Source organism: Aulostomus chinensis, chromosome 3 (genome assembly GCF_037954235.1).
Source record: "Aulostomus chinensis isolate RoL2024-O1b breed Wild chromosome 3, RoL_Achi_v1.0, whole genome shotgun sequence".
Taxonomy (NCBI): Eukaryota; Metazoa; Chordata; class Actinopteri; order Syngnathiformes; family Aulostomidae; genus Aulostomus; species Aulostomus chinensis.
Window position 1 is genome coordinate 22,159,806 of NC_141322.1, and position 25,533 is coordinate 22,185,338.

The following is a 25,533-nucleotide window of genomic DNA, read 5'->3' on the forward strand; positions in this document are numbered from 1 at the left end:
CATCTAAGGTACAAGACTTCATTCATCTTCATTTCTTAATGTTTACAGAAAACTAAAATCCTACCTAAATTTTACTCTCCACAAAATGCCTTTTGAAAATAAGTAACAGAGTGAAATGAAAAATAATAATTCAAATAAAGGGTTTATTCCTCATTTAACCCTTCAGGTTTCAAAGACTTGATCAACTTAACAAACCACCTCACTCAGTGTGTTTAAGAAGCCTTGAATTACCTTTCAACGCCAAAAAGTGGATTATAAAGCGATGTGGAGTGCATTTTAGGAACATAAGAGGAGTGTGTATTACCAATGTCACATCTGGGTCCAGTCTTCCCCGAGGAGCACAGGCATCTTCCTGTCACAGGGTCACATGGGGTGTCGTCATCACAGTCACACACCTTGGCACAGCCCAGACCATAGGTGCCCTGTTCACACACTGGGGGGGAGGGGCAGATCAGTCCAGATGTGTCTGTAATTCTTATGTGATTGTTCTCAGCGCAGACATGACTGACCTCTATGGCAGCGAGAGCCGTGGTGTCCTGGAGGACAGACACACTGGCCAGACACGGGATGGCAGGGCGCTCCGGTCATACAGTCACACTGCAGCTGGCACAGCGGTCCGTGGAGACCAGAGGGGCAGGCTGGGTAAAGAACGCATTCACGCCACAAGATTTAATAGTCACAATCGTACTGGATTAATAACCCATAATAAATCAGTTTGGTATTCAGTCCAATTTAAGAACAGAGCTGTTATTGGGGGATGTTTGACACTGGAGATGCTTGAATGTGTTTTACTGACATCATTCTAAAAAAAAAAACAAGAAATTTCTGGTCAAAGCTCTAAATTTAGGCTTCTTCTGTATAAAAGTCATTGGGAACTGATTTGTAATTCATGTGTTTTGGCATTTGTTCTCGGGTTTCACGATGCGTCTCCAGACTGTCTTCTCTGCCGTCTGTGGTTCTAAAACCGATTTCCTTACCACTTCACACCTTAAAAACACCTCACAGACTTCTGTCATATTTCAAATGACATTGCAGTCATTTCCTTAAGCAGCTTGGTTGGGGAATATTACTTGGGGAACAGTGAAAATGCTTTTTGAATTCAACCATTAATTCTGTATTTTTTTCTCCCTCAACTTGTGAAAATCAGATTTTTTTCTGAAGAAAAATTGAGGATTTAGAAAAAAAACGCTGATTAAATATTTCTGGGGAAAAAATCCATAAGGATCCAAACACAATCAAAAAGAGCCATTAGCCACAAGTGATCTACTCTCCAACAGGAACATCCACAGCTGTAAATCTGGCTATCGATCAGCCTTTATTGACCTTTTTAGCTCTTTTACTTCTGTCTAGCGGCTCTAGTTGCTCTATTTCTTATTCGTAGCTATCGATCAAGCTTCATTTTATTTGGCTGTGTTCGGCGGGCGCTACGTAGCTGCCGTGATGAATGTACAAAGATACGGCGTGACAAACGTCATGATGTAATGGTTGTTGTTGGTGAATGTATTTACCTTTCCTCTCATTCTCTGGTGTGACCTGGTGTGCTTTCACTGCATTTTTGGCCTCATCGTGTTGTGTTGGATGTATAGTTGTTGTGGTTTTGTGTGTTTCTCACCGTGCTCACACAGATGTCCGTAGTAGCCGGGACTGCACTGACACGTCCCCATCGCTTTGTCACATGTGCCATTATTGTGACACTTACACTGCAGCTGGCAGTTTGCACCGTATCTTCCCTCCAGGCATTCTGGGACACGCAAACCAGACAGGAAGAAAGGAACAAGCAAAGTGAGCGTCATGACTACACTCTTGTCAGCGCGTCTGGAGTTGATATAACAAGCAGAAAGCAGGTGTTGTCACCTCTGTCGCAGTGTTCACCCGTCCAGCCCAGACCGCACGTACAGTTGCCAGTTACAGAGTCACACACTCCTCCATTACTGCAGTTACAGCGCTGGTTACAGCCGGGTCCAAACCAGCCCGGAGGACAGCCTGGGGCCAAAAGCACGCACACATGCACACACACACGCACGCACGCGCACACACACGCACACACACACACACACACACAAATATATTCAGTTTAAACTGAGAAGACCTGTGACTATTGACTCATGCACCTCAGGAGAGCTGGTCATCTACGTACAGAATGCTGTGAGTCAGCTTTGGTTTTATATGTAGACTGCAAATAGCCTGTGATACTTACACATACACACACACACACACACACACACACACACCATGAGTATTCTTTCAAGTTTTAATAGAGGGGTGAGTTTCATTTTTACTTTATATTTGCCAGTTCAAGCAAAAGCTTAGACACAACTAATGCAACTTTGGTGAATAATGGATTAAAAAGAAGACAACTCTTTTAGTCAGCTGATATTAAGGCTCATTTTTCTCCCTCTAAAACATCAATTTCTGCCCTTCAGTGTTCTACAGTTGCAAAAAAACAAACAAACATGGAAGTTAAAGGAACTGAACTCATTAACCACAATGGCCCTCAATCATTAAATGTTCTCATGCACAAATGCGCTCTTACTCACCATAGGACAGTTTAGGTCACAGACAGGAAGCCGAGCATATATTCATGAACATCTATTGTGTGCGTCTGACATGCGAGATCGCAAAGACTTGAATTTTACAACAGACAAGATGTCAGGAGCAAGGAGTAAACAATCGTCATCGGGCTTTGCTTCCTGTCAGTAAGACTAAACTGAGGGTTAAAAAAGCCCTGGTGTCTTTGTAAGAACAACTTTTGCATAAAGACATTTGGCCTTCACAGCAGCAAGCCAAAGGTCAAAAGGTCCCAGGACAGACTGAAGTAGCTGACAACTTGTTAACGTTGTTGCCGTTTCATTGTTTGGCTCACAGATGTTTGGAGCAACATGTGAGTTTTCATCAAAAACTGTAAAAATCATGTGACCGATGATGTGTTATTTGGGCGAGAGCCTTCGATGTCACACCTATAATAAGTGAAATTCTTGTCTTTCTAATATTTACTGTCAATAACATGATCAAACCAGATTTATCATTCTCAGATTTGAAAGAGAAAAACAGCTATCAAACACACACACACACACACCCTCTGGTCTTTTGCCCAACAGGTGACAGCTGGATTGATGTGTACTGTAATGTGGACAGCTGGTCATGGACCTAAAACCTTTAAAATTACCATACAGTCAAGATACCGCCAAACCAGCAGCGAAAGCTCACCATGTCCACAATCCGGTCCGCTGCGTCCTGGGCTGCACACACACCGACCGGTGACAGGGTCATTCTGGGCTCCGTCTCCACACCGTGCCACCCTTGCACAGTCAACTCCATAATGGCCAGCAGGACAGGCTGTCACCATGACCACACACACACACACACACACACACACACACACACACACACACACACACACACACACATCAACCCAATTTTCACTTATTGCATGTGTATTTTTTTCCTCCACTGTCATCATCACACACCATCACACTGACTCACGGATGTTGCAGCGAGCTCCAATAAATCCTGCTGGACATTCACAGGCTCCGGTGGAGGGAACACACTTCCCTCCGTTTTCACACTGGCACTCGTTTTCACAGTTTGGACCGTAGTGACCCTTCCTGCACACTAAAGAGGAAACTTTTTAGTCCAACAGGCTCTACTCTCATCCCTGGTGTCTTAAGATGCTTTTAAGAGGTAGAAATCTACTTACTTAGGTCACATTTAGGGCCCTGGAAACCTGGAGCGCAGTAACATAATCCAGACACTGGGTGGCAGAGTTGGTTCGTCTGTGAGCACTGGCAGACCTGATTACAGTTCTTCCCAAAGGTACCTGGAAGACAAGCTGAGAGAGACACTCTGTGTTTCAGATTTCAGTTTTTGATGTGTCGTCTACATTGTCAAGATGGCTGTAAAAGCAGAAGTCGCTCCTGCGTCTCTCACTCTGTTCGCAGCCATTTCCAGTGAATCCAGGAGGACAGCCACACTCTCCAGAGACGTGGTGGCAGGACGTGCCCTGAGCACAGCTGCAGCGCTGCATGCAGCCCTGCCCATACGACCCTGGCAAACAGGCTGCAAGGAAATGAAAGCAAAACAATGTCAGATGTTTCACAGCACAAGTCAGAAAGGATCTTTTATTCTTGGAATTCTGTGTATAATAAAAGTAATGAAATGCAAATTATCAAATTTGTACAATACACAATGGCCTGTGCCCTCAGGCTCTTGGTAAAGGAAGGAAGAGGTTTAACTGACAAGGAAAGAGGGGAAATAGAAGAGACGTCAATCTTCCAGGGTAGACAGACAAATGATGTGTACACAGTGGACAGAAGTACCTGAACTACAAATGAAGAGAAGGAAACATGTTGCAATGAATCATGTACAGTACACACTTGAATTGTTTTGTGTTCGTGATTTTCTGGAAAAAGCAGGTTTATTTATACCAGACCCATGAAGCACTTTCATCACTGTTAAAGCCACGGTGCATAATGAAATATAACTGCAGAAATCTTATGTTTTTGGAATGTTTTTGGAATGCAAGACAGTTAGCAAGCTAGTTAGCAAACAAGCAGTTTAACGCAACTGCTTTGAAAAAATCGGCAACGGTTACAAAATACTGAGTTTTAAACTGCATGGCGTGATAGTCACAGCATCGAGTCTTTAACCCTGGACCAAATGAACAACCATCCATTGCGTTGTGTTTATTCTCAATTCCAGTAGGGGGAGCAAAGTCAAGCTACACAATAAAACTTTAAAATAATGTAAGAAACTCTGTCCACTAATGGTTTCCAGAGTTGATCTCGGTCACCGCAGGTTTGTACCTTTGTCACAGAGCTTTCCTCTCCAGCCAGCCGGACACTGGCACTCTCCAGTGACGTGGTGACACGACGCCCCACGCACACACTGGCATCGCTCCTCACAGCCGGCTCCAAACAATCCCAGTTCACAAGCTGAGTGGAAAAAATTAGCATTTATAATTAACAGAAATACAAAAATTACCATCAGTCCATTTTTCCACAGAGCAGTTTTTTTTCCCCATGAGATCAAAGTGTCTGTCTGCGTCTGTTACACAGAGGCGACTCACCTCTCTCACAGCGTTCCCCGGTCCAGCCGGCGCTGCAGCTGCACCGTCCGGTCAGTCTGTCGCACTGGCCGCCATTCTCACATCCACACTGCTGCTGGCAGTCTGCCCCGAATCGGCCCGCTATGCACTCTGTTTACACACAGCAGCAGCAAGCAGAAACACACAGGAGACAAGAGAAGAAAACAGACTTCAGCATGTGACAACAGGGAACTTCTAATGAGGACTGTAAACTCTCTTTTTGTCCAAATAATTTATAGTTGGACTGGAGTTGGCAATCAAATGCGGTAGCCACGGAGTTTAGAGGGTTAAGGAATTCCAACACCAGGATTAGAGGTTTCCTCGCATGAAGAGCAGGCCAGACCTGGCACGGTTGGTCAGGAAAGGTTGTAACAGGCACAGAGGGAGGATAGTGTGTGATGTGGGGCTCGGAGGGAGACCGAGCCGGAGTGTCATCACCGGGTCGACCGAGTCTTGTCTGTGGTGCAGAAACACTCTGCCAGCGAATAACTACACTTCAGGCAAAAACACATGAGCCCAGGCAGCAAATTAAACTCAGACATCTCGATTTCCCAAGCAGAGAAAAACAACCACAGGCCGCTGTTTTCAATATTTACTTCAGGGTTCAGGTGAAGTTATTCCTCTACACTCGTGTCCAGACCAAGCAACATCATTGTGGCTTTGCAGTATTAAACGTACTGAATGTGGTTGACAATCTACATCTAGATGAATTATTACATCCACCTTGTGTGTGTGTGTGTGTATTTCAGACATTGATTAATGTGTTGGCTAATGTTTGCTGGCAGATCAAATGTCACTGGTGGTTGGAGCTTATGTCAGAGGATACAGTAGTAAACATTTCCTAAAATGTAAGATAGGGATGAATTTGAGTCAGCGAGACATAAATAATGTTTGTATTGCTCTGGTTTATCGCTCACCTCTAACATCTTGTACACAACCTTTTCAAAATGATTTATTAATCTCTATGGATGGAAGCAAGACGTTTGTCTGTGTCTCAGGGCTCCGTCCTTCCATCCATCCCTAAAGCCTCCATGAGGTATGAACAAGAGTTATGGCCTCCTGGTTGGATACCTCAGCCACTCATGGTCATCCAGGCTCTGAACATACTGAGCGCTACATGGTGCAGATAAAACAGCTACTGAGACGACACAAAATACATATAAAGGTCACACTGTGTTGACCTTTAACCTTTTGGATATGAAACATTATCACTCAGTGCTATTAGTCATTTGTGAGTTCCAGCATTATGGAAAGAATTGTTTCTTACTCACAGACCTTTGGCCTTTCTACCTCAATCTAATCTTTTATTCAAGAGAATATTTGTATTAAATTTGAAGAGCGGCATGGTATTAGTGGCAGGTGACAGTGACCTTGGCTGGTTCGGGCTGGACAAACAGACAGAAAACCTGGGAGCATGGAACCTCTCAGGCGCTTCAGGTGGAGATGAGACAGTTGCAGTGGTTGAAGAAAAATTACACATTCACTCAACCGGGGTCGTAATTTCTGCCGTTTTTTTCCATCATTGCTATTTGAAATAATTACACGATACTCACCGAGTGAACTGCTGAGAAGGTGAAAACATTGTGAAGGAGTGTTGAAACTGAAATGTTCACGTTGACTCAACCGGACAAATTTTTCTGGTTCATCTTTGACCAGCCCTACACCCACGTTTCACATGTTTCCACGTTCTCTTCTAAATGGTTCCAATCATCTAACGGCCTGTCTGATCATCCTGTGTGTCTGCATTTGTTGGACTGGACTACAGCAACGTCATCGAAACCCCAGCACTTTGTGAAGTTAATATAATTACAACTACTGGCCCAAAGCACAAAAATAAGAGCCAAACTGTATGACGTGGAAGGTCCATGTAAATGGTTCGACCATCTCACGGTGGTTTTGTGGTTCCACACACAGCTTCTCATCCTCTCTGGGTCTTACCCAGTTCACAGGCGGTCCCCGTCCATCCATCCAAACATGTGCATTTTCCACTGGTTTTGTTGCACTTTGCTCCATTCTGACACAAGCAGCGGTGCCGGCAGTCGGCTCCATAAAATCCAGCAGGGCATTCTGGAAGAGAAACAGACCTCTAATTTGCCTGTCATGCAGGTGATCAGTTTGCCGTGTGTTGAGTCCACTCACCTTCTGTGCAGTTGGGTCCAGTCCAGCCCGGTGTGCACACACACAGCCCGCTGGCCGGGTGGCAGATGCCATCGTTACGGCAGCTACAGGTTTGGTTACATCCTTCGCCATAGAGGCCGGTTGGGCACGCTGCCAGAGAAGGAGATCAATATCATTACCTCCTGATGAACTCTGCTGATCAAAAGTGGAAATTCCAGTACTTGGTACAGGATACAGGCGTGGGGAACATCAAGTCCGTACTTTCTCATGTGTGACTGAGCTGGGTTTTCCCAAGTAACTGCGGAACTGAGCGTGTTTTTGTTCCACTGTGAGTCAGCGTTACAAAGAGTTCTCGATGCTGCTTCACAGCTGTCCAGAACTGTCTCAGCTCTCTCATCACCAGAGCAAGCCTACATCATTTTACTGTCACTCACTCAGGTTGCAGGATGGACCTATCCAGCCGGGGGGACAGGAACAAACGCCGCTGACCTGGTCACAACTCCCGCCATTATGACACATGCATTTCTTCTGACAGTCCAATCCGTAGAAACCCTGAGGACAAGCTGAGATACACATGGATGTGATGACTGCCTGTTACTAGGATGTAAACCTACTAGGTAGCTGACCTTCATGATCAAGAATGTTCTCTTACGCTTTTCACAGAAAGTTCCGGTCCATCCCACCTGGCAGGTACAAGCTCCGCTCACGTGGTCGCACAACGCTCTGTTGTCGCACTGACACCGGTGGCGACATCCAAGACCAAACATACCTGCCGGGCACTCTGGGGGAAAATCACACACAGCTAGATTTAGATCAGTTCACTGGAAAATTAGCAGCGTACCACACGACTGTACGATAATTTGAAGTGAAACTGAGACCAAGACTCCGACAGAGAGGAACCGACACATGTTTTCACACTATATTCCTTTAAAGCAACAACCTGATATTTTGCATTTTTACTTTAGCTCCATCTAGTGGCTTAATAAAGAATGACAGCAGCAAACTAAACCAGGTTTAACTGGGACGGTTGTCTTTTTTCCTGAAGTGAATCACTTCCACAGAACAAAGCAGCAACATACTTTGGTGGCAGTGTGTTCCAGTGTAACCAGCCTCACAGTTGCACTGGCCCGTCACTGCGTCACAGCTGCCATCTCCATTTCTACAATCGCAGATTTCTGCACAGTCTGTTCCCCAGTGCCCTGCATCACAAGCTGCAACAAAAATATCACATCTGGGAGTCAGACACACACACACACACACATACACACATTTAAATCTCCTCAGTTTGACAAGTTGATGTCAGGTTAACTCTGCAGTATTAACAAATGTTTTCCAGTGTCGCTACCTTTCCTGCAGTTGTGTCCCGTCCAGCCAGGAGCGCAGGTGCACCGCCCACTCACGCTGTCACAGCGAGCGTTGTTCTCGCACACACACTTCATCTGGCAACCTTGACCAAATCGTCCACTTGGGCACGCTGCACAAGAGCAATTTTTTTTTTTTAAAGAAAATCAAGACCAATGTACCATAACAAACTCTGCCAGATCACATAAAAGCACAGTTAGTTACTGTGACAGTTTGGTTCTGTGATTCAGCTGTCAAGCTTTTACTCAAGAGATGGTGGAAAATATGTCTGAGGTGGCTTTGCCGAAGGATCTTAGGGAGAACTACACTCCTCTGTCTTCTAGCATGACTCTATTTCTTGTCTTTTTAATGCACGATTCAAATAATCCAGCTAAGCTGGTTTTCCTGTTTGATGTTGCGGCAGAAACAAGAATATGCTGACACTCACAGTTTTGGCAGAGTCTGCCCATGAACCCTGGAGGACAGTTGCATGACCCGTTGTGTTTGTCACACACACCACCATTCTCACACACAGGACAGGTTTCTGCACAGCCCAGACCCCAGAAACCCTCCGGACACACTGTATGAAACAGATAGATGCTAACATTTAATGAAACATTTGTTGGGTTATTATCGTTAAAGTCATAAAAAAAAAATCTGCACTCACAGTTTTCACAGTGTTTCCCTGATGTTCCCGCAGGACATTTGCATGATCCTGTCACTCTGTCACATGCTGCACCGGTGCAGTTACAAGGATGGATGCAGCCGGTTCCAAACCTTCCCTCGGGACAGTCTGACACAAGACACACAGGGTGGATTGTTTCCAACAATAAAATAAGAGGCCTTAAGTTCATCTGTCCTGTTGAGCTATTTACCTCTCAAGCCTGCTACAGAAATCTCTGCCTTCTTTCAAATACAGTGGAACTAGCTGGCATCTGTCTTGTTGCCCTCAAAGAGCCAAAACATACATTTCAAAAACCCACACACTATCCAGAAATCATGACCTGATCACCCAAAATAATCCCCAGACCTTGTAGTTTGTTTGAAAGAAAAAAGTTCATGCATGAAATGTCTCACAACAAGGTCTGTGGATTACCGGAATCATGATTTCTTGAAAAAGACGGTGCTGTTGAGTTGTATTTCTTGGCAACATAAGAGGAGGGGAGGCAGAAATCTCTACAGTCAATGTTTGAGAAACTCACATCAAAGTCATGTAAAGGCACCACAAACGTTAACCTGAACCCTCCCTATAAAACATACATAAGCAATCCTGCAAGGGATTGATAAAGCATTTCGGATTCTGATAAGGAAACACCCACCTTGATCACAGTTCTCGCCGTGACGACCAGGAGGGCACCTCCGCTGACACTCCCCGGTCACATGATCACATGACACTCCTGACGGGCATGCACACTTCCTCTCACAGCCAACACCAAAAGTCCCAGGGTTGCATTCTGGAGTCGGAGCAGGGAACATGAAGATGTACCATCGTAAACAACACAACCTGCAGCTTATCGTTCACCTACCTTCTTTGCAGGTGTTGCCCTGGTAACCGGCTTTACAGGCACAAGTGCCGTAACGACGGTGACACTCCAGGGTGTTCTGCTGGATGCACTGACACTCTTCAGAGCAGCCTGGTCCGAATGTCCACTTTGGACAAGCTGATGGAGTAGACAAAAATAAACGAGGTTTTGGGGAGATGGAGGAGGAAAGACTTCATTCCAGGATTCTGACCAAGAATGATTATATAACCACAATCTTTCTATTATTAGTGTTTGGAAGCTACTTTTATTGCATGTAAATACTTGCAAAGCTGGAGAATTTTGTCATTATTCTTTCAGTCGGTGTTGACATGCCGAGAAGCTGTTGACAGGCTTGTAATCTCTATAAACAGAAACTGGCATACGATGCTGAGTCTGCATGCAAAGGGGACAAGATTTTGGGACAGAACACAATCTTGTTTCTGTTTGTGGTCCAGGTGGTTATTGACCAATTCCATTTTTTGTTCCCTTGATGGAAGCAGTCTGTGCGGAGAGCAAAATAAGCAAAACACATAATCCTGCAACCCATCTGCTACCATTTGACTATTTTGCTTTTTTTGCTGATCTGCATTCATGTTCGGCCCAGTTCAGAACTATGATTTGCAGCTCAACAGGATGCAACATGCAACATTCCAAAACATCTTAAAAACATTCCAAAATGGCACTTTTAACTCTGTGACTCTCTTCACGCATCGGCTTGCGATTCCAATTTCCTCTGCAATGTTCTATAACTGTGTTGCTGCGTTTTAAATATTTGGTTTGAACTGAGTCGTATAAGCCCCATACATCATCTCTCAGCTCAAGCTGAATGATATGTTATGAAACATGATTTGATAGTTACAGATCAAAACCTGCAAAGATGGAGCTATTTGTAAGAAAGAATTCATGCTTTACAAATTATTTATATACGATAAATTTAAGAAATATTGAAGAATGTAGATCTTTTCACAGTAAGTGATATAGAAGAGGAAGTCGTTGGACGTGACGTCATGAAAAGTCTAAAGGGGCTTACGCAGGTGGCAGAAGCGTCCGTAGAGTCCAGGATCACACAGACAGGCGCCGTAGGTGCGGTGGCAGCGTCCATTATTAGCACAGTTACACTTCTTATTACACTGCTTCCCATAGAAGCCCTTTGGACAGCCTGCACATGTAAAACAACTTCACATAATTTCCTCGGAAAACACTGAGGTCATGTTATGGTGGGTTAAAAAAACAAAAGCAAAAAAAAACAAGTTTTCACTGAAAAAGATACTTTATTTATGTGGCAGAAACTCACCATCTTGGCACAAGTCTCCGCTGACCCCAGGTGGGCAGCGGCAGCTCCCACTGACAGGGTCACAGCTGGCACCATTTTGACATTTACAGGGGAAGGAGCAGTTTTTACCAAAATATCCATTAGGACACGCTGTGAAGAACAGCAGGGTCAAAACTCGCTTAATAATCAATGACATATGTAATGTAAAAAAAAAATACATTCTGTCAAAATGTGTGTGTGTGTGTGTGTGTGTGTGTGTGTGTGTGTGTGTGTGTGTGTGTGTGTGTGTGTGTGTGTGTGTGTTGGCCATTTCTCACTCTGGTTGCAGATGATGCCTGTCCACCCATCGGGACAGTCGCAACCATTTTTCCAGGGATTACAGTTTCCTCCGTTAGAGCAGTCGTCACACGTCAAACTGCAGTCATTCCCGAAAGTGTCGTCCAAACACACTGCAAGCAACAGAAACATGAACGAGATCTCAGAAATCTCTTTAACTTAAACAACCAGGTACGCTGACAGTCATGACAAATCATGAGGAAGTTTTATCATTAATTCCATTTTCAATTTTTTTTCTCTGATAGTTACAAATGTTCCCCTGCAACATTTAATGTTCAACTAATGTTGTCCATCAACACAAAACAGCCCTTTTGTCTTCCCGCTGCAGGCTCCCACCAGCTGCCAGGATATATAAGCCTCAACATTCCTGCAAGAGGAGCTGTGGCGTTCCAGTATGTACGAGGAGTCTGGCAACATGAAGCACAGCAATTAACCCCCGCCGTGTGGTCTGTTCCTGCCTGCAGTAAATGAGGCAGTCAGACAGCTTCACCTCCGCAAGAGTCACACTCAGGTAATCAGATACAGGTTCCTGTTGACCATAATGAGCACTTAATGGTTTGAAGGGAAACTCACCGAATTTCTCTGCCAGGTTACTCTCGGCCCTCAGCTCCCCTTCGTCGTCTTCGTAGTCGTCATAGCGCTCCAGGGGTTGGCTGTAGTCCTGCAGCAAGGTGAGCTGGGGCCGAATGAGAGGCTGCTGGATGGAGCCTCTGCTGGACAAGGCTTCGATGGCTCCTTCTAGTGCTGTGAGGAGTGAACAAACAGAGAAAGAGATACTTCTTGTGTTGCTTTGTTTTGCAGTATGGAAGGTTTTCAAAGCGATGAATGATTTATTTGTAACTTGACGATGCTGCGCTAGCGATGACTTGAGTGGCGTGCATTTGTACTGGAGAGCAGCCACAACACATGTTTTTCATTTTTTGTACTGATGGCATTTAATGCACATAGCAATAAATGATTTGACGATAAATTTCAAGTGTACTTTCACCTTCAGTGGGAATGTTCTTGGAACAAGAGTGACAGTATTGGTGACAAGGGAAGATAATAAAAATAAGGTGGTTAGCTTGATTAATATCAGTGCAGACAGGTGGTAAATATTCTATGTTGATTTGGGAAAGAGCTCAGAGTTCTTTAAGGGCAAAAAAAACCAACTTTGTTTTGTTTTGAGAGCAAGTTTTTTGAAGGCATGTGAAGCAGTTCATACTGAACAGCCTCAACTGTTGTTGCTTATACTGAACAAAACGTGGCAGCATTGTAACATTTGTACTCTCTGGTCATCTTCTTGGTCTTCTTACCTCTGCAAAGAATAAAATATTTTTGAGAAGGGTTTATATGTTTGACAGTCATCAAGCTAATATGAAAAAATAAGAGGCCGAACCCGCTACATTTTGGGGTGAGATTAGTAACAGCACCACCTGGTGGAAACAAGAAATATGCTTCTTTTTTTTTTCATACTTCAACAAGGTCCATCTCAATTTTGGTCATAAACTCCTTAAGAAATTGCTGATCTTTTACTGCGAGGGCAACGAGTTGTTTTATTTTTTTAAGGTGTTACCATGGCAAATTTTGTTATTTCACCACAGGACATGAAACTGTAGTAACTGGACGCCACACAGTCACACTTTTTCCAAACGTCACATACATCACATATTTGATGAGAGTCTTGAAGACAACTGCAAGCTGAAGTGAAGTCGTAGTCATAGCACCGACTTGCAGTTACAGGAAGTTAGACTGATGTAACGAATGAGTCCGCTCATCACTGCTTGCATCTTTAATTATATCCTGAGCTTGAGGTGCCAGGAGTCCAAGCTGCTTTGGCTGCGTCAGCCTTGGCAGATGAACTCTTACTGTAAAATCCATCTTTTTCTTCCATAGAAGCCTCTCAAAAACCACACCAAATTACCCTGTTAGACAGGATGTTTTTTGCAGCGCAACAGCAACTATTTGCCAGGTTGGGTTTTTCTTCTTCTTTTTTTTTTGTTTTATTTTTTGGTGCGACTCCCACTCCACCACACTCTAACCTGATTGCTGATACTCACGAATGCAGGAGAGCCGATCCTCATCCAAACGGAAACCTCTTCGGCAGAAACATTGGAAGGAACCCGCGTTGTTTTGGCATGTGTGATCACAGCCACCATTGGCCGCCAGACACTCATCTACATCTAAACACCACAGACACAAGACAGACTAAAACACTTTTCCTACATCAGGAAACCTTTGAGGGGGAAATTGAGAAAGGCCAAAATCAATTTGACTAAATGCTAAACTACAGACAAAGGCAACATTGTGTGTGTTTGTGTTGACATTTTTGGAACAGAGCTGGAAATGATTAAAGAGAAATAAATAAAGTGTATCGTCTGTTTTCTGACTGAGGGTTAAACGTACCATCACAGCTACATCCATCTGAGTTGAGCCTGTACCCCGCTGAGCAGTAGCACTCGTAACCCCCAGGATAGTTGGCGCAGTCCTGCTCACAGCAGGAGCTCTGCTCACCACACTCGTCCACGTCTGCCAAGCACAACAAACAGGAAGACAAAAGTTATGATCTGACTGCAGCAGCGTGCTTCCCTGCCAGGGGCGTAAATACAGAGAGCAGCTCCTCTGAGGCTGGGGGGGGGGGTGTAATATATATGTGTATTTAGTGGTGTTTTTCATGGTAAGGTTAGAAATTTGCATAACAACTGTCCTGTAATGAGGCTGATCGATGCACTAAACTGACCATAAGTGGGACTGAGTGTGAATGGTTGTCTGTCCCGTAGAGATTCAAACCCAACTACTTCAACTGGATTTATCTGCTAGCTGCTCTGGTGGGAACTTAAGTTTACGAGCAACCACCTTCTCCACCACTATGAAAAAGCTACCACTACCCAATTCTGCAGACTGCAGTGAGGAATGTCAGCGCCCTCATTCAAGCTCTGCAGTGAGGAGATTCTATCGAGACACGTCATCTACAGATGTGTACACTGTTCTGTTGTTAGCTTTGAATCTTCGCTCAACTTAGAGTCTGACTTCTTGCACGTTTGGCCTTGACTACGAGAGGCTTCATACGGTCGTCAGGGCTGCAGTCAACCTCTTGTATGTCTGCTTCACTGGATTCAGGAGGAGAAAAATTATCCCAAATAGTGATTATGTGTCCATTTCTGGATGATGTCACTCTTCACACACACACGCCCCACCGTGTCCTACACCTCCTCAGCTCACCCCTTCCCCTTTCAGCACTTTGCCCACTTTTTTTAGTATTTGTTAAAATAAAGCAGTGGGTGGTATTGGGCTCGTATGGATACTTTGGTTATTCTTGAAAGGTATTCCAGATTGCTGCATTGAAAGACAACCTCACTGAAAAGGAAACACTTCTCCGTCACGGGTTCCGTTTTTATTCTTGATTTAAACAAGTTTGACAACCCATTTAGGTCAGAGTTAAATATTGAGAGTAATATTTCTAAGCTTGTGTGATTTGAAAATCCACAAGAAGTAAAAAAAAAAAAACTCCTTTACCTTTAGGAGCAGAATGTGTTGAAGGATCATCTGCGGTACTTGGAGCATTATTAAAGTCGATTTTAGGCATTGAAAAAGATATCCCTTAAAGATAGTTAATACATAATTTTTTTCTCAATGGGACATTATGTCATAGGGTGCTGACAAGCCTTTTATTAAATCATATGACTCACTTTTTAAGACCCAAAAACCCGAGGAGCGAAATCTAAAACGCCAGCTTTGACAATCGGGGAAGTATTTTCTGTACCTGATTTGTGTTTTTTTTAACCAACATGAACCAAAATCGAATCCAAATGAGTCGCAAACCTTTTTTTTCCTGTGAGAGTTTATGAGTGCTGGTGAATCATGTTTATCGATCTGTGTGGGTGATCTTACCAATGCAGGTCTTAAGGTCATCATCTAGTCTGTAACCATGGTTACAGGAGCAAACCGGGCCATTGGTTGAATGCTGGCAGTGATGCGAACAGCCGCCGTTGCTGTTCTCACAGCTGTTCACGATCTCCATCTCGATTCCTGTTGCAGTGAGCATGTGTGTTAATGTACTGACCGAAACATAACCGACCGATAAGGTTTCTGTGTATGGGACGGCATTGAGAGGATGACACTGACTGTAACACTGCTTTCCGTCAGCTCCCAGCTCATAGGCAGTGTTGCACACACAGGCGAAGGAGCCCAGGGTGTTGTGGCAGCCGTGAGCGCAGTTGGCCTCTTCTGTCTCACACTCGTCTACATCTGTGACAGACAGAGGATCACTGACGTTTGAGAATATAAAGTTTTCAGCTTGGCGAGTATTGAAAACTGAATTGTAAGCAAAGGAATGCATCTGGATTATAGACGTAGTTTTCATAAGACACATTAAAAATTCTGCATCATCTTCTTATCAAACATGTTTGTGTTTTCGTTCAGGATTCCTCTCATGAAGTCATTTTCATGAGAAATGTTGTCAGAATAATTTCCCCACAAAAACCATTTAAAAGCCATTCTGGAACATTCAGAGACATCATCGGCGGTTTGGCCAGTTACCCAGGAAATGTAGATGTTAATAATTTTGTCTTTTCATCCGTTTCCAAGTTTAAGAATGAATTCTTTTTGATACCAGTATCAGAAAACACTCTCATACTGGAGGACATCTAAGGATATCTAAGACAAATATAGCAAGAATCAGTTCCTCTTCGCTCTACACTAAAACAGTAGCTTGAGCTTACGCAGGGACTTGTGCGCTGCTTTGACTGGCAGCAGCTCATTTTAGAGCAGCGAAGAAGAACTGATGGATGTGTAACATTAGTCGGACAGAGGGAAATATTTCAAACAAGAAAAAGCACACCAATAAAATGAAGGAGTGTATCCAGACGACTGTCAAAGCAGATGATAAAACTAAGTTATGTGACTTCGTTCTCTGAAAGTTATTTGTTCATCGTTTACAACTGTTGGCCAGGTCATACAGCAATGATGACATCATATCACGTCCACACAGGGTTATCGTAGGACATACATTCAATATTGTAAATGCATTTATTTCTCAATAAACTCATATCAGTGCTTGGTATCGGCAAGTTCACACGGTCGAATCTAGATCAGAGCGTCTTGAATCTTGTTTTTTGAGCCACCATATATGCAACGTTCTGAGAGCAAACATCTGCAGTCCTGTGGTAATGAAGTGGTCGTTATCTTTTGGCGGGACGATAATGTGATCAAAAGATTGTGAACAAGCTCTGAAACGGTCCTTGTGTTGAATGATTTGTCTATCTGTGCATCACTCGTGTGCTTGTTTGTCCGACTGAACTCATCACCGGTGGTTTTACCTTCACAGGTTTGTCTGTCTTCGGCCAGAATGAAACCAACTTTGCAGTCACAGTGAGCTTTGCCACCGTCAGCCCGGCACGTGTGCATGCAGCCTCCGTTGCGATCGGCGCAGGGATTCTGCACTGTAGGAGGGAAATAAAAGCACTCGAGGTCGGTCAAAAAATGCACTTTAGTGGAGAAAACTCTTCCATTTTCACACAAGCGCTCTAACACAGCTGCACACCACCACCCTTCACCTCCACCTCATCTTTTTATTGTCTCCGCATACTTCTTTGTGTTAGACTTGTGTAAGCCTGTCTGGTGATGAGAACCTTCAGCTCAGCAAAAATTAGAGGACGTTTTTCTTTTTTTCTTTTTTTTCCCCAAAGCCCACAATTACAATGTAAAAGACAGTAATTTAAAATACATACTGTACCATATATACTGTATTTCTATGATATATGTATAATTCACACCCCTGGAGAACTACACAGCGTCAGACACCAACGGGTTTAAAAGGAAAGACAGCAAAGCATTAATTTGAGAAGGAAAAGAAAGACGGCTGCTATTAGTCACTCTAATTTAATGTCTCATCCAATGAGTGACAGTCGATCATGTTCCAGCCCAGACATCCTGTCATATAATTGCAACTGGCACCAGATGCAGGTTTTTTTTTAATGTTATGACACCTTCATAATCATCCAAAGCACACATTTTTACTGGCACTCGTCCCTTATATAGGCATGAGCATTTCTTCCTTCGTGTGTATTGACATAAGCACTCACATTTACAATGCTTGCCATCCTCTGCCAGCTCATAATTCGGCTTGCAGCGACATTGGAAATGAGCGGCAGTCTGCTGCACACAGTAGTGTTCACACCCTCCGTTACTGATGGCACACGAGTGGACAGCTAAAGGGTTAAAAAGAAGGAAAGAAGAAATGATGGACACAGAGCACGAGATAATAGGTATATGTTTATCAAACAACTTTTGATTGAACTGCAGGGTCATGCCGTATTTCTCAGATAGGCACCAAATGCTGCTGACATTCTAACAAGCGCGTGTCTGAGGATTTTTTCACCCTTAAGACGTGAGAGATGAGGTGAGGGCATAACCAGCTCTCCCCTCCCCGAAAGAAAGAAGAAAGAAAAAGAAGACAGCCTGGACTCAATCATTTCAGTAAAAAACAACAGGGAGAGGCAGAACAGACTGATGTTCTCAAAGTCGGTGTTTTTTTTTTATACTGGAAGGCTGGAGTCAAGATCCATCCATCACGACGAGAAGTCAAACCGCAGACCGCCTTCCAGCTCAAATATTTTGCAGCCACACGCTTTGTGTGTGGGATCCATCTGACCTCTGCTGGCAGATCACGAACCCGATAAGATAAGCAAAGCTGAAATGATTTGAGTCCATCTGCTCTTCTTTTTCTCGCGTGGCTCCAGTTCTGCATGTATTAGTGCCGTGTGCTGAAAAAAATCTTTTAATACAAAGTCCTAATTTTTTTTTTTTTCCTGCAGGACATCTGCACATTTGAAGCGTGACAGTCTGCAGACAGATATGAGGAGCTTCACCTGGGAGTCGGTGCACATGTGGACAGTGAGTATTAGCAAAATCAGTCATTCCTTCATGCAACAGCTGTGACAGCAGAGCCTCTGAGGGACAGTCGGGTCCCGGCTACGATACACGCTCTATAATGAAACCGTGAAATAACTTTGATTCATGAAGCCAAGAAACACAAGAAGATTTCCCCTCTAGATGTCAGACAGGACACTTCCTGACTGACTGTGTACATTCCTGAGTGTGGGAGCCAGGGTCAGGTTTATACTCTATCAGCTATTTCTACAAGACTGATGCTGATGTGACCTTTTAACTGACACACAGGAAGAATTTGAAAGAGGAAAAGGCTGGAGCGATAACGAGGCCACGGTTTTAATTGAGAGTCATTCTGGATCATGGGTCAGTTGGCAAAACATTCTTATCACAAGCCCCATTTCAGAGCTTTCAATCACGTTTTCCTTCGAGTTTGTCCAGTCGTCATGGAATTGTAGGCGTGGACTGTTTTTCTTTATGAACTTCACCTCAATGTTGTTGAATGTTTAATTCTAGTTTTTGTTTTTTGTTTGTCTTTGGATGTTAAACTGGGAATCCAGAGCCGGGTCCAACCAGCTAGAAACGCTGCTACGTGTATGTAGCCTGATTATTTAGCTTATCTTACACTTTAATGCCTATGTAGCCCAATTATGTAGCTAGTTAGCTAACACTGTTATATCTATATAACCTGATTATTGAGCTAGTTAGCTTAAAATATTACAGGCACTTATTTAGCTTGTTATCTTAGTCTACTATGGGTATGTAGCCTGATTATTTAGCCAGTTAGCTAACACTACAACAGGTATGTAGCCTGATTGTTTAGCTAGTTAGTTAACAGTACTACACCTATGGTAGCCCAATTATGTAGCTAGTTAGCTAGCTGCGTGGGGGAATGCAACAAATGGGACTAGCTGTTCAAATTTGTTGAAATTCACTTGACAATGCAAACTACAATCAATATAAAATTGATCTACACTATTGATCCATGCAGTCGGAGATTAAAGCATGATGGGAAATATAATCAGTCATGGGGAACATGTAACCCTACAAAGTATCATTCATCCGATAACCATGCTGCGCCTACAGTACACAGTATATTTAATGCACTTGCACCTTTTAAGATAACTGAATTGTAACATATGGAATTTGCTTTATGGGGCACTACTTATTTCATTTCAATCATCTCACAATAGCACATCTTGTCTGAATGAAAGGGAATATAGGAACCATGTTGTTCACATGATTGAGTGCACGTGTCTTCAAAAGCATATGTGGGTAAACTGAAATTCAGTTTGACCTTCACGAGATTTCCAGCAACTTAGTTCTTCCAAAACATTTGTGTGAGTTTTGAAATCGAGAGGAGAATTTGGATGCCTTCACGCTGTGTTACTAATTAGACAAAATTAAGAAATACCTCAAATCGTGATGTTTGGACAGTTGGTTAAACACAGAGTTCTGTGTTTTGATGTATACATTTATAACGTTAGTTACCGAGGCAGGTGCGGCCGTCCACATGCAGCCGAGACCCCAGGTCACATTCACAGTAGTAGGAGCCCCTGGTATTAATGCATCTGTGCTGGCAGCCTCCATTATGGACCTGGCATTCATCAATATCTGCAGGGAGAGGGGATACAGAAGCAGGGAGAAAGACAGGAGGGAAAATGAGTGTAATTTAACTAAATCCTCTCATTACAAGGGAAAAAAAAAATTGGTCACGAGAATAAAGCCCGGATGAGCTGCCAAATCTGAAGAAGGAATTTCTCACAGGCTTTAGGATAAAGATGTACTTCAGAACGGAGTCAGATGATGGATGAGCAGGGAGAGTGTTCTACAAGAGCATTTGCAGCTCAAACAAACAAATCCTCCATGTGGTAACAACTACTGAACATTTAAAACCAAATTTAAATTCCTTCACTTGAGTCCCGTGGGTGAAGCAAACATATGGAAACTCAGGTAAGAGGATGCAAAACATACACATTCCTCTAAGCCACTCTTTATAAACAAATAAAAGAAGTGGGCTCTGAATCTGAGTGGAACATGACCGCCTCGCTGTGTGACCAGATTTGCACTAAACACTTTCTATTTTAAGGGTCAAAGACTAATAAATTGCTTTCTGAGCTCAACGGGCCTCCTTGTGAGACCCTGAGCTGATTTATGAAGCCAAGCTCTATTTGGACGACTGCTAGCAGCCAATCTAGCCTCGTCATCAGCAGCAGCAGCAGCAAAATTAGAAATTGATGTCATTCTAACCACCTTATTACCCGTTTGATTCTTGTACTAACTTTACTAAAATTATCACCGCGGAGTTACTGGAAATGTTGCTGACTCCAACAAGTGACACATTAAAAACGTCTGTAAAAGCAGCCAACACGTCATAAAAAAAGGTGCCAAGTTCAATGTCTGGTTGAGAAATGTGTAGTTCACTTGTCACTGCAGGCCATTATTTTCCTCTAGGAACTATTTCAAGAATTCAGATGAATCACTGGTTTTGCTAACTATTGACATCTTCTTTGTATTAACTCTTCTTTTTTTTCTTTTTTTTTCTTTTTTTTTGCTGTTTAAATGAGTGTCTCACACATTTTGTCTTCTGGAAAAAAAGGTTGTTATCAAAATAGAAGTGCCAAAAACAATTTGAACATAAATATCATATACTATAAATATATATTGTATAAATGTATATACTATAAATATATATTTATAAATGTGTGTATATATATATATATATGTGTGTGTGTGTGTGTGTGTGTGTGTGTGTGTATATATATATATATATATATATATATATATATATATATATATATAGTTTTTTAGCCCATTTAGGGGTTTGCAAACAAGCTCTGAATGCTGCTCATCTTATAAAGTGTGTAACTAGATAGCACATTTGCTTATTTGCACACCTGGGGTTCAGGGAGCAACATCAACATTTATTTATGAGTCATGTTTGTACAGAGCTGGCGAATTTAATCCTCAATATTCATTCTCATTTTCGCTCGGTGCTAGCCCTGAGGGAAATATCTGGCTGTTTAGCTACTGAATGTTCCACTTTGTTTGCTAACTCTGTGTGTCAGTAATGAGCAGCGAGTTCATCAGAGCTCTTTCACTGGAAAACCTGCTGCGCCTGGAAATGATGCTGATGAGAGCAGCGAGAGTGAAGTCAAGCAAAATGCTAAAGTGGTGAACCGCAAACCCAAAACAATTGCAGGAGACATGACGAATCACAGCAGAGTTGAGGGCAGCGTCCGATTACAAGCCCCTCAAAGAGAGGTATTTTTGTAAAACAATCTGCCAAGCAAAGTGTCCATGTCTAAAATAAAAGGTTATATTATCTAAAAATATCTGACTGAAATTGTACTTGTTGGTAATTCTGTCTAAAGTGTTTTTAAATGAAATATGCTTGAGGTCAAGGTTTTCAGTTTTGCAGATTCTTTACCAAAAAATAAATGTCCTGGCGAGTAAAACACAACAGAGTCCAAGAGATGCATTCTTGTTCCTAATTACTTATTTAAAGAAAACTCAACATGTGCCTCTGAAATGCTTTTTTTGTGTTTAGTGCTATAACACCAATAATGAATATAAAATCCGAAAAAATATATAAATTTAAGGATTATTTTTGAATGATTAAAATAAATGATTATTTTTGCCATCAGTTGTTATTACTAATGGACAATTGGGATTTTATTTTTGTACAGTATGAAATGTTGTATTTTCGGATACATTGTGTTTTTTGAAATGTGGTTGTGCTCTCTGAGTTGTCTTTTTTTTTTATTTTCATCAATCCAGGGCCACTGAATGGAGACTAAGAAATCATTTTCTCCGTTCCAAACACGACCCCATTGTGAGATCCCAGCTGATTTATGATTCATACCATTCTGATATTTCATAGGCTCATCTACTGATCCCATCAGCAGTATTTTTTGTGGACTTTTAAGACACAAAAATGTATTTTTTATCATCCGTGACAGAGAGAAATAATTTGATTTGGACAGTGTTTGTGTCTTGCTGATTTGAATTATGTCGCAGCCGAGCGGCTGAGGCTGAACGTGCGTATTACACACTACCACATCACTGTCTTTACATCCAGTACACAGAAGTCCACCCAAACAGTCTGTGACCTATATGATTTACTCATGAATCAGGACTTTACGAGACCCCAAACTCCTCTTCCTAAGCTTACAGTACACGATGAAGGAAACAGTATAAATTATGAAATCTTAGTAGTTAATATGATACTTCTACTCCTTACAGTAAAACAAGCACAGGATTAGGATGAGGAAAAATGCAGTATATGAGCATTAAGGGACTACAAACTACTGACTTAATGTTTCCAGTAAAAGCCATCCAAGAAAGTTGAATTATAGAAATATCCTTCCCTTGAACCCATCTACTCCCAATAATATCCCACTGAATCTTCAAATATAGTGTTCAGGGCAGAAATGAGCCTCTGGAGCCTATTCTTTGTCGCTTTGCTGCCAAACTTCAGCTTCACTTCCAGGCGAGCTGGCGGGAGAACCTCTTTTCATTTTTCCATGCATGCTGCATGCTCCTTTGGTTTGGTTTTTCTTGAAATGAGTCCAGCGCTGCAGAGCGGTGTTGACTGCAGCGTACAGTCAGTAAAACACCTCCAGCTTGGTATTTGCTTCCAGAAACATGGTCCCCGAGCTGGGAGACAAAGCTACAGCCGCCGTTAAATGACAGAAGGCACTTAGCTCTCAACCAAGCCACCACAGCATGGTATCATCTTCAAAGAAAACTATCTTGGTCAGTGTCAGAAATCTGGTTTGTTAATATATGCAGAATAAATCATAAATCTGCTCATGAAATCCCTCAATGAGAGCGATTACAATAATATAAAACAGGTGTCTTTTGCATTTACCCCTGAGTGCTGCAGACACGCCAAACATAAAAAGCCATAATAATATTAACATAACTATCAGGAGGGTGATTCTGGTATCTATCACTGCATTAAATTACAAATAGTCTGTCATGATTCAGAGATTGCACAAGAGAGATTAATGCATGTGAAAAATGTGCATTAATCTCTGTTGATAAACTCCATCCTCTCCTGCTCTGAGAGGAAACACACAAACATCAGCAGGACTCATTAACCTGTCTGCGACTGCTGCTACTGCTCCATCTGGATTCATCGCTGCGGAAGCATCACTTACCTGCTGCCATGTAACCTGGGTTGTAACCGTGGTATCCATGGAAACAGTGCGGCCTATAGCAAATCCTCCTGTAATAACTATGCGGATAGTTTGCACCAGATGTCAAAAACGCCATCGCCTCAATAAACACAGAGAAGAACATCCACCATCCTGATGACGGAACCATAGCTGGACCTCTCACAAACTCAAAATATGCAAAGAATTCAAATGGTCAAAAGACTATTGTGGAAAAATGAACACTGAAAAAATTAATTTTGTGGCACATTTATGATGAAAAATGGGTATGAACCACCACTTCCATAGCAAAGAATCCAGGTTTGGTGTATCATGGTAACTACTTCTCATCCAGTCTGCCTCCTGGTTTTTCTCTCCCTCCCTCCATTTTCCTCCCTCAGTCTCACCCTCCCATAGCTACACGTCTGTCACACTAAAGATCCTCCTCTCTCTCTCCCTCTCTCTCTCTCCTCTTCCCAGCTTTCACCCCTCACTACCACCCAAAACTCTTTTAAGGTGTTCAAAGTACATTCACTACAGCACAGCGACAAAAAAAAAAACCTATGACTTTCAACTTTACTGGCAAGAGAAATTCTACTAATCTAATTTAATCAAATCTGATCTGATCTAATCTGATTTATCTAACCTAATCTAAATAATTTGCTTTATTTAGCTAGAGGTTCTGTCACTAATGTTGGAGAATAAAGAACTTTCTGTCTTTATCATTTGTTTTCTGACACTGATTTGGAAAAAAAAAAAAAAAAGCCACTGCAGGAGTTCCAGATTTGATCAGTGCCAGAAGTTCAAATTTGGTATTTATTATCCAAACATCTGAGGAAGGAATGAGGTTTGCAGTGAAACAGGCTATTCAGGAGCTGCACTCTCTCATCTGATGCCAACACATACATGCAAACACATTAGCAGCACCACGACAGCAGTTTGTAGAGCTTAGGAAGGGTGAAGTGTAATCGTGGGCGGCATGGCTCCCTGATCTGGACTGAGAGAAGACCAGAAACAATGAGTGTGAGTTCCACTCCACTCTCGTGGCTCTAGCATACACCTGTACAGTTGTCACAGCAGGTTACAAGCATCTGAGGAACAGCTGAACCGGCAGGTACTGATTCACAACCCGGCACACGTCATTCATACCATCCCGTGTTTCTGCAGACATGGCACATTTGAATCCTGCGATTCTCGCCAAGCAAGAAGCTGCTTCTTAGGCATGGAGGGCCGATGAAAGGCTCACAACCATAACTGTCAAATAAAACACGAGAGTCCGAAAAAAAAGAGGTATAACACGAAAAAAGCGTCGGTCAGCGGTTTCATACCTGTTGATTTTTGACAGACGTTACTCTCACACAGCTTCAGCTCACTATTAATTCAGCTGCCGGCGCTGGCAGAGCTTTACTCACGCCTTTCATGGTCGTGTTGGTTGGAGCTGTAATGTTCATTTGGCATGACGGCTATAATGTTGACACTGGTGCACTGCACTCAGCGTGACCGCACTAACTGTTCTACGGCCTTCAAAGCCATTTGTATCAATGCTGCACATTCAAATGTAAATAAAAAAGAGCTGGAGCTTAAATATGGGAACTTTCCTCAAGTAATAAGATTTTAATTTTAGAATTTTCTTCGTTGCACCGAATAAAAGATATATTAGTTAGTATCTTGTGGATGCCAGCACTGTCGGCAGATTAGCATGCTGCAGCAGATGTCTCTCATTGAGAAATTATAGCATGTTGCCAAGGCGAGGATTCCCCCTGAGTAGTCATGTGGCTGTGTACATTCCAGCTCCTCAGAATCCTTATTTATCACAGCGAACCGAATTGATGT

At 42.7% G+C, this 25,533-nt stretch overlaps 1 protein-coding gene across 1 annotated transcript in view; it reads right to left on the minus strand.

The window, feature by feature from the left end:
* Positions 1-25,533, minus strand: part of megf6b (multiple EGF-like-domains 6b) — a 57,916-nt gene that overhangs the window by 1,341 nt on the left and 31,042 nt on the right. The window contains exons 6-36 of the mRNA XM_086199706.1: positions 20,033-20,155; positions 17,737-17,862; positions 16,972-17,094; positions 15,779-15,901; positions 15,545-15,682; positions 14,060-14,182; positions 13,714-13,836; positions 12,248-12,418; positions 11,656-11,787; positions 11,360-11,488; positions 11,096-11,224; positions 10,069-10,203; positions 9,862-9,996; positions 9,210-9,335; positions 8,991-9,122; positions 8,547-8,675; positions 8,281-8,412; positions 7,854-7,982; positions 7,636-7,764; positions 7,223-7,351; positions 7,022-7,150; positions 5,066-5,194; positions 4,803-4,931; positions 3,928-4,056; positions 3,698-3,829; positions 3,484-3,612; positions 3,208-3,336; positions 1,855-1,983; positions 1,613-1,741; positions 510-638; positions 305-433 (exon numbers count right to left, since the gene is read on the minus strand). Coding sequence (XP_086055832.1) covers positions 305-433; positions 510-638; positions 1,613-1,741; positions 1,855-1,983; positions 3,208-3,336; positions 3,484-3,612; positions 3,698-3,829; positions 3,928-4,056; positions 4,803-4,931; positions 5,066-5,194; positions 7,022-7,150; positions 7,223-7,351; positions 7,636-7,764; positions 7,854-7,982; positions 8,281-8,412; positions 8,547-8,675; positions 8,991-9,122; positions 9,210-9,335; positions 9,862-9,996; positions 10,069-10,203; positions 11,096-11,224; positions 11,360-11,488; positions 11,656-11,787; positions 12,248-12,418; positions 13,714-13,836; positions 14,060-14,182; positions 15,545-15,682; positions 15,779-15,901; positions 16,972-17,094; positions 17,737-17,862; positions 20,033-20,155 — 4,038 coding nt within the window. The remainder of the gene's footprint in view (positions 1-304; positions 434-509; positions 639-1,612; positions 1,742-1,854; positions 1,984-3,207; positions 3,337-3,483; positions 3,613-3,697; positions 3,830-3,927; positions 4,057-4,802; positions 4,932-5,065; positions 5,195-7,021; positions 7,151-7,222; positions 7,352-7,635; positions 7,765-7,853; positions 7,983-8,280; positions 8,413-8,546; positions 8,676-8,990; positions 9,123-9,209; positions 9,336-9,861; positions 9,997-10,068; positions 10,204-11,095; positions 11,225-11,359; positions 11,489-11,655; positions 11,788-12,247; positions 12,419-13,713; positions 13,837-14,059; positions 14,183-15,544; positions 15,683-15,778; positions 15,902-16,971; positions 17,095-17,736; positions 17,863-20,032; positions 20,156-25,533) is intronic.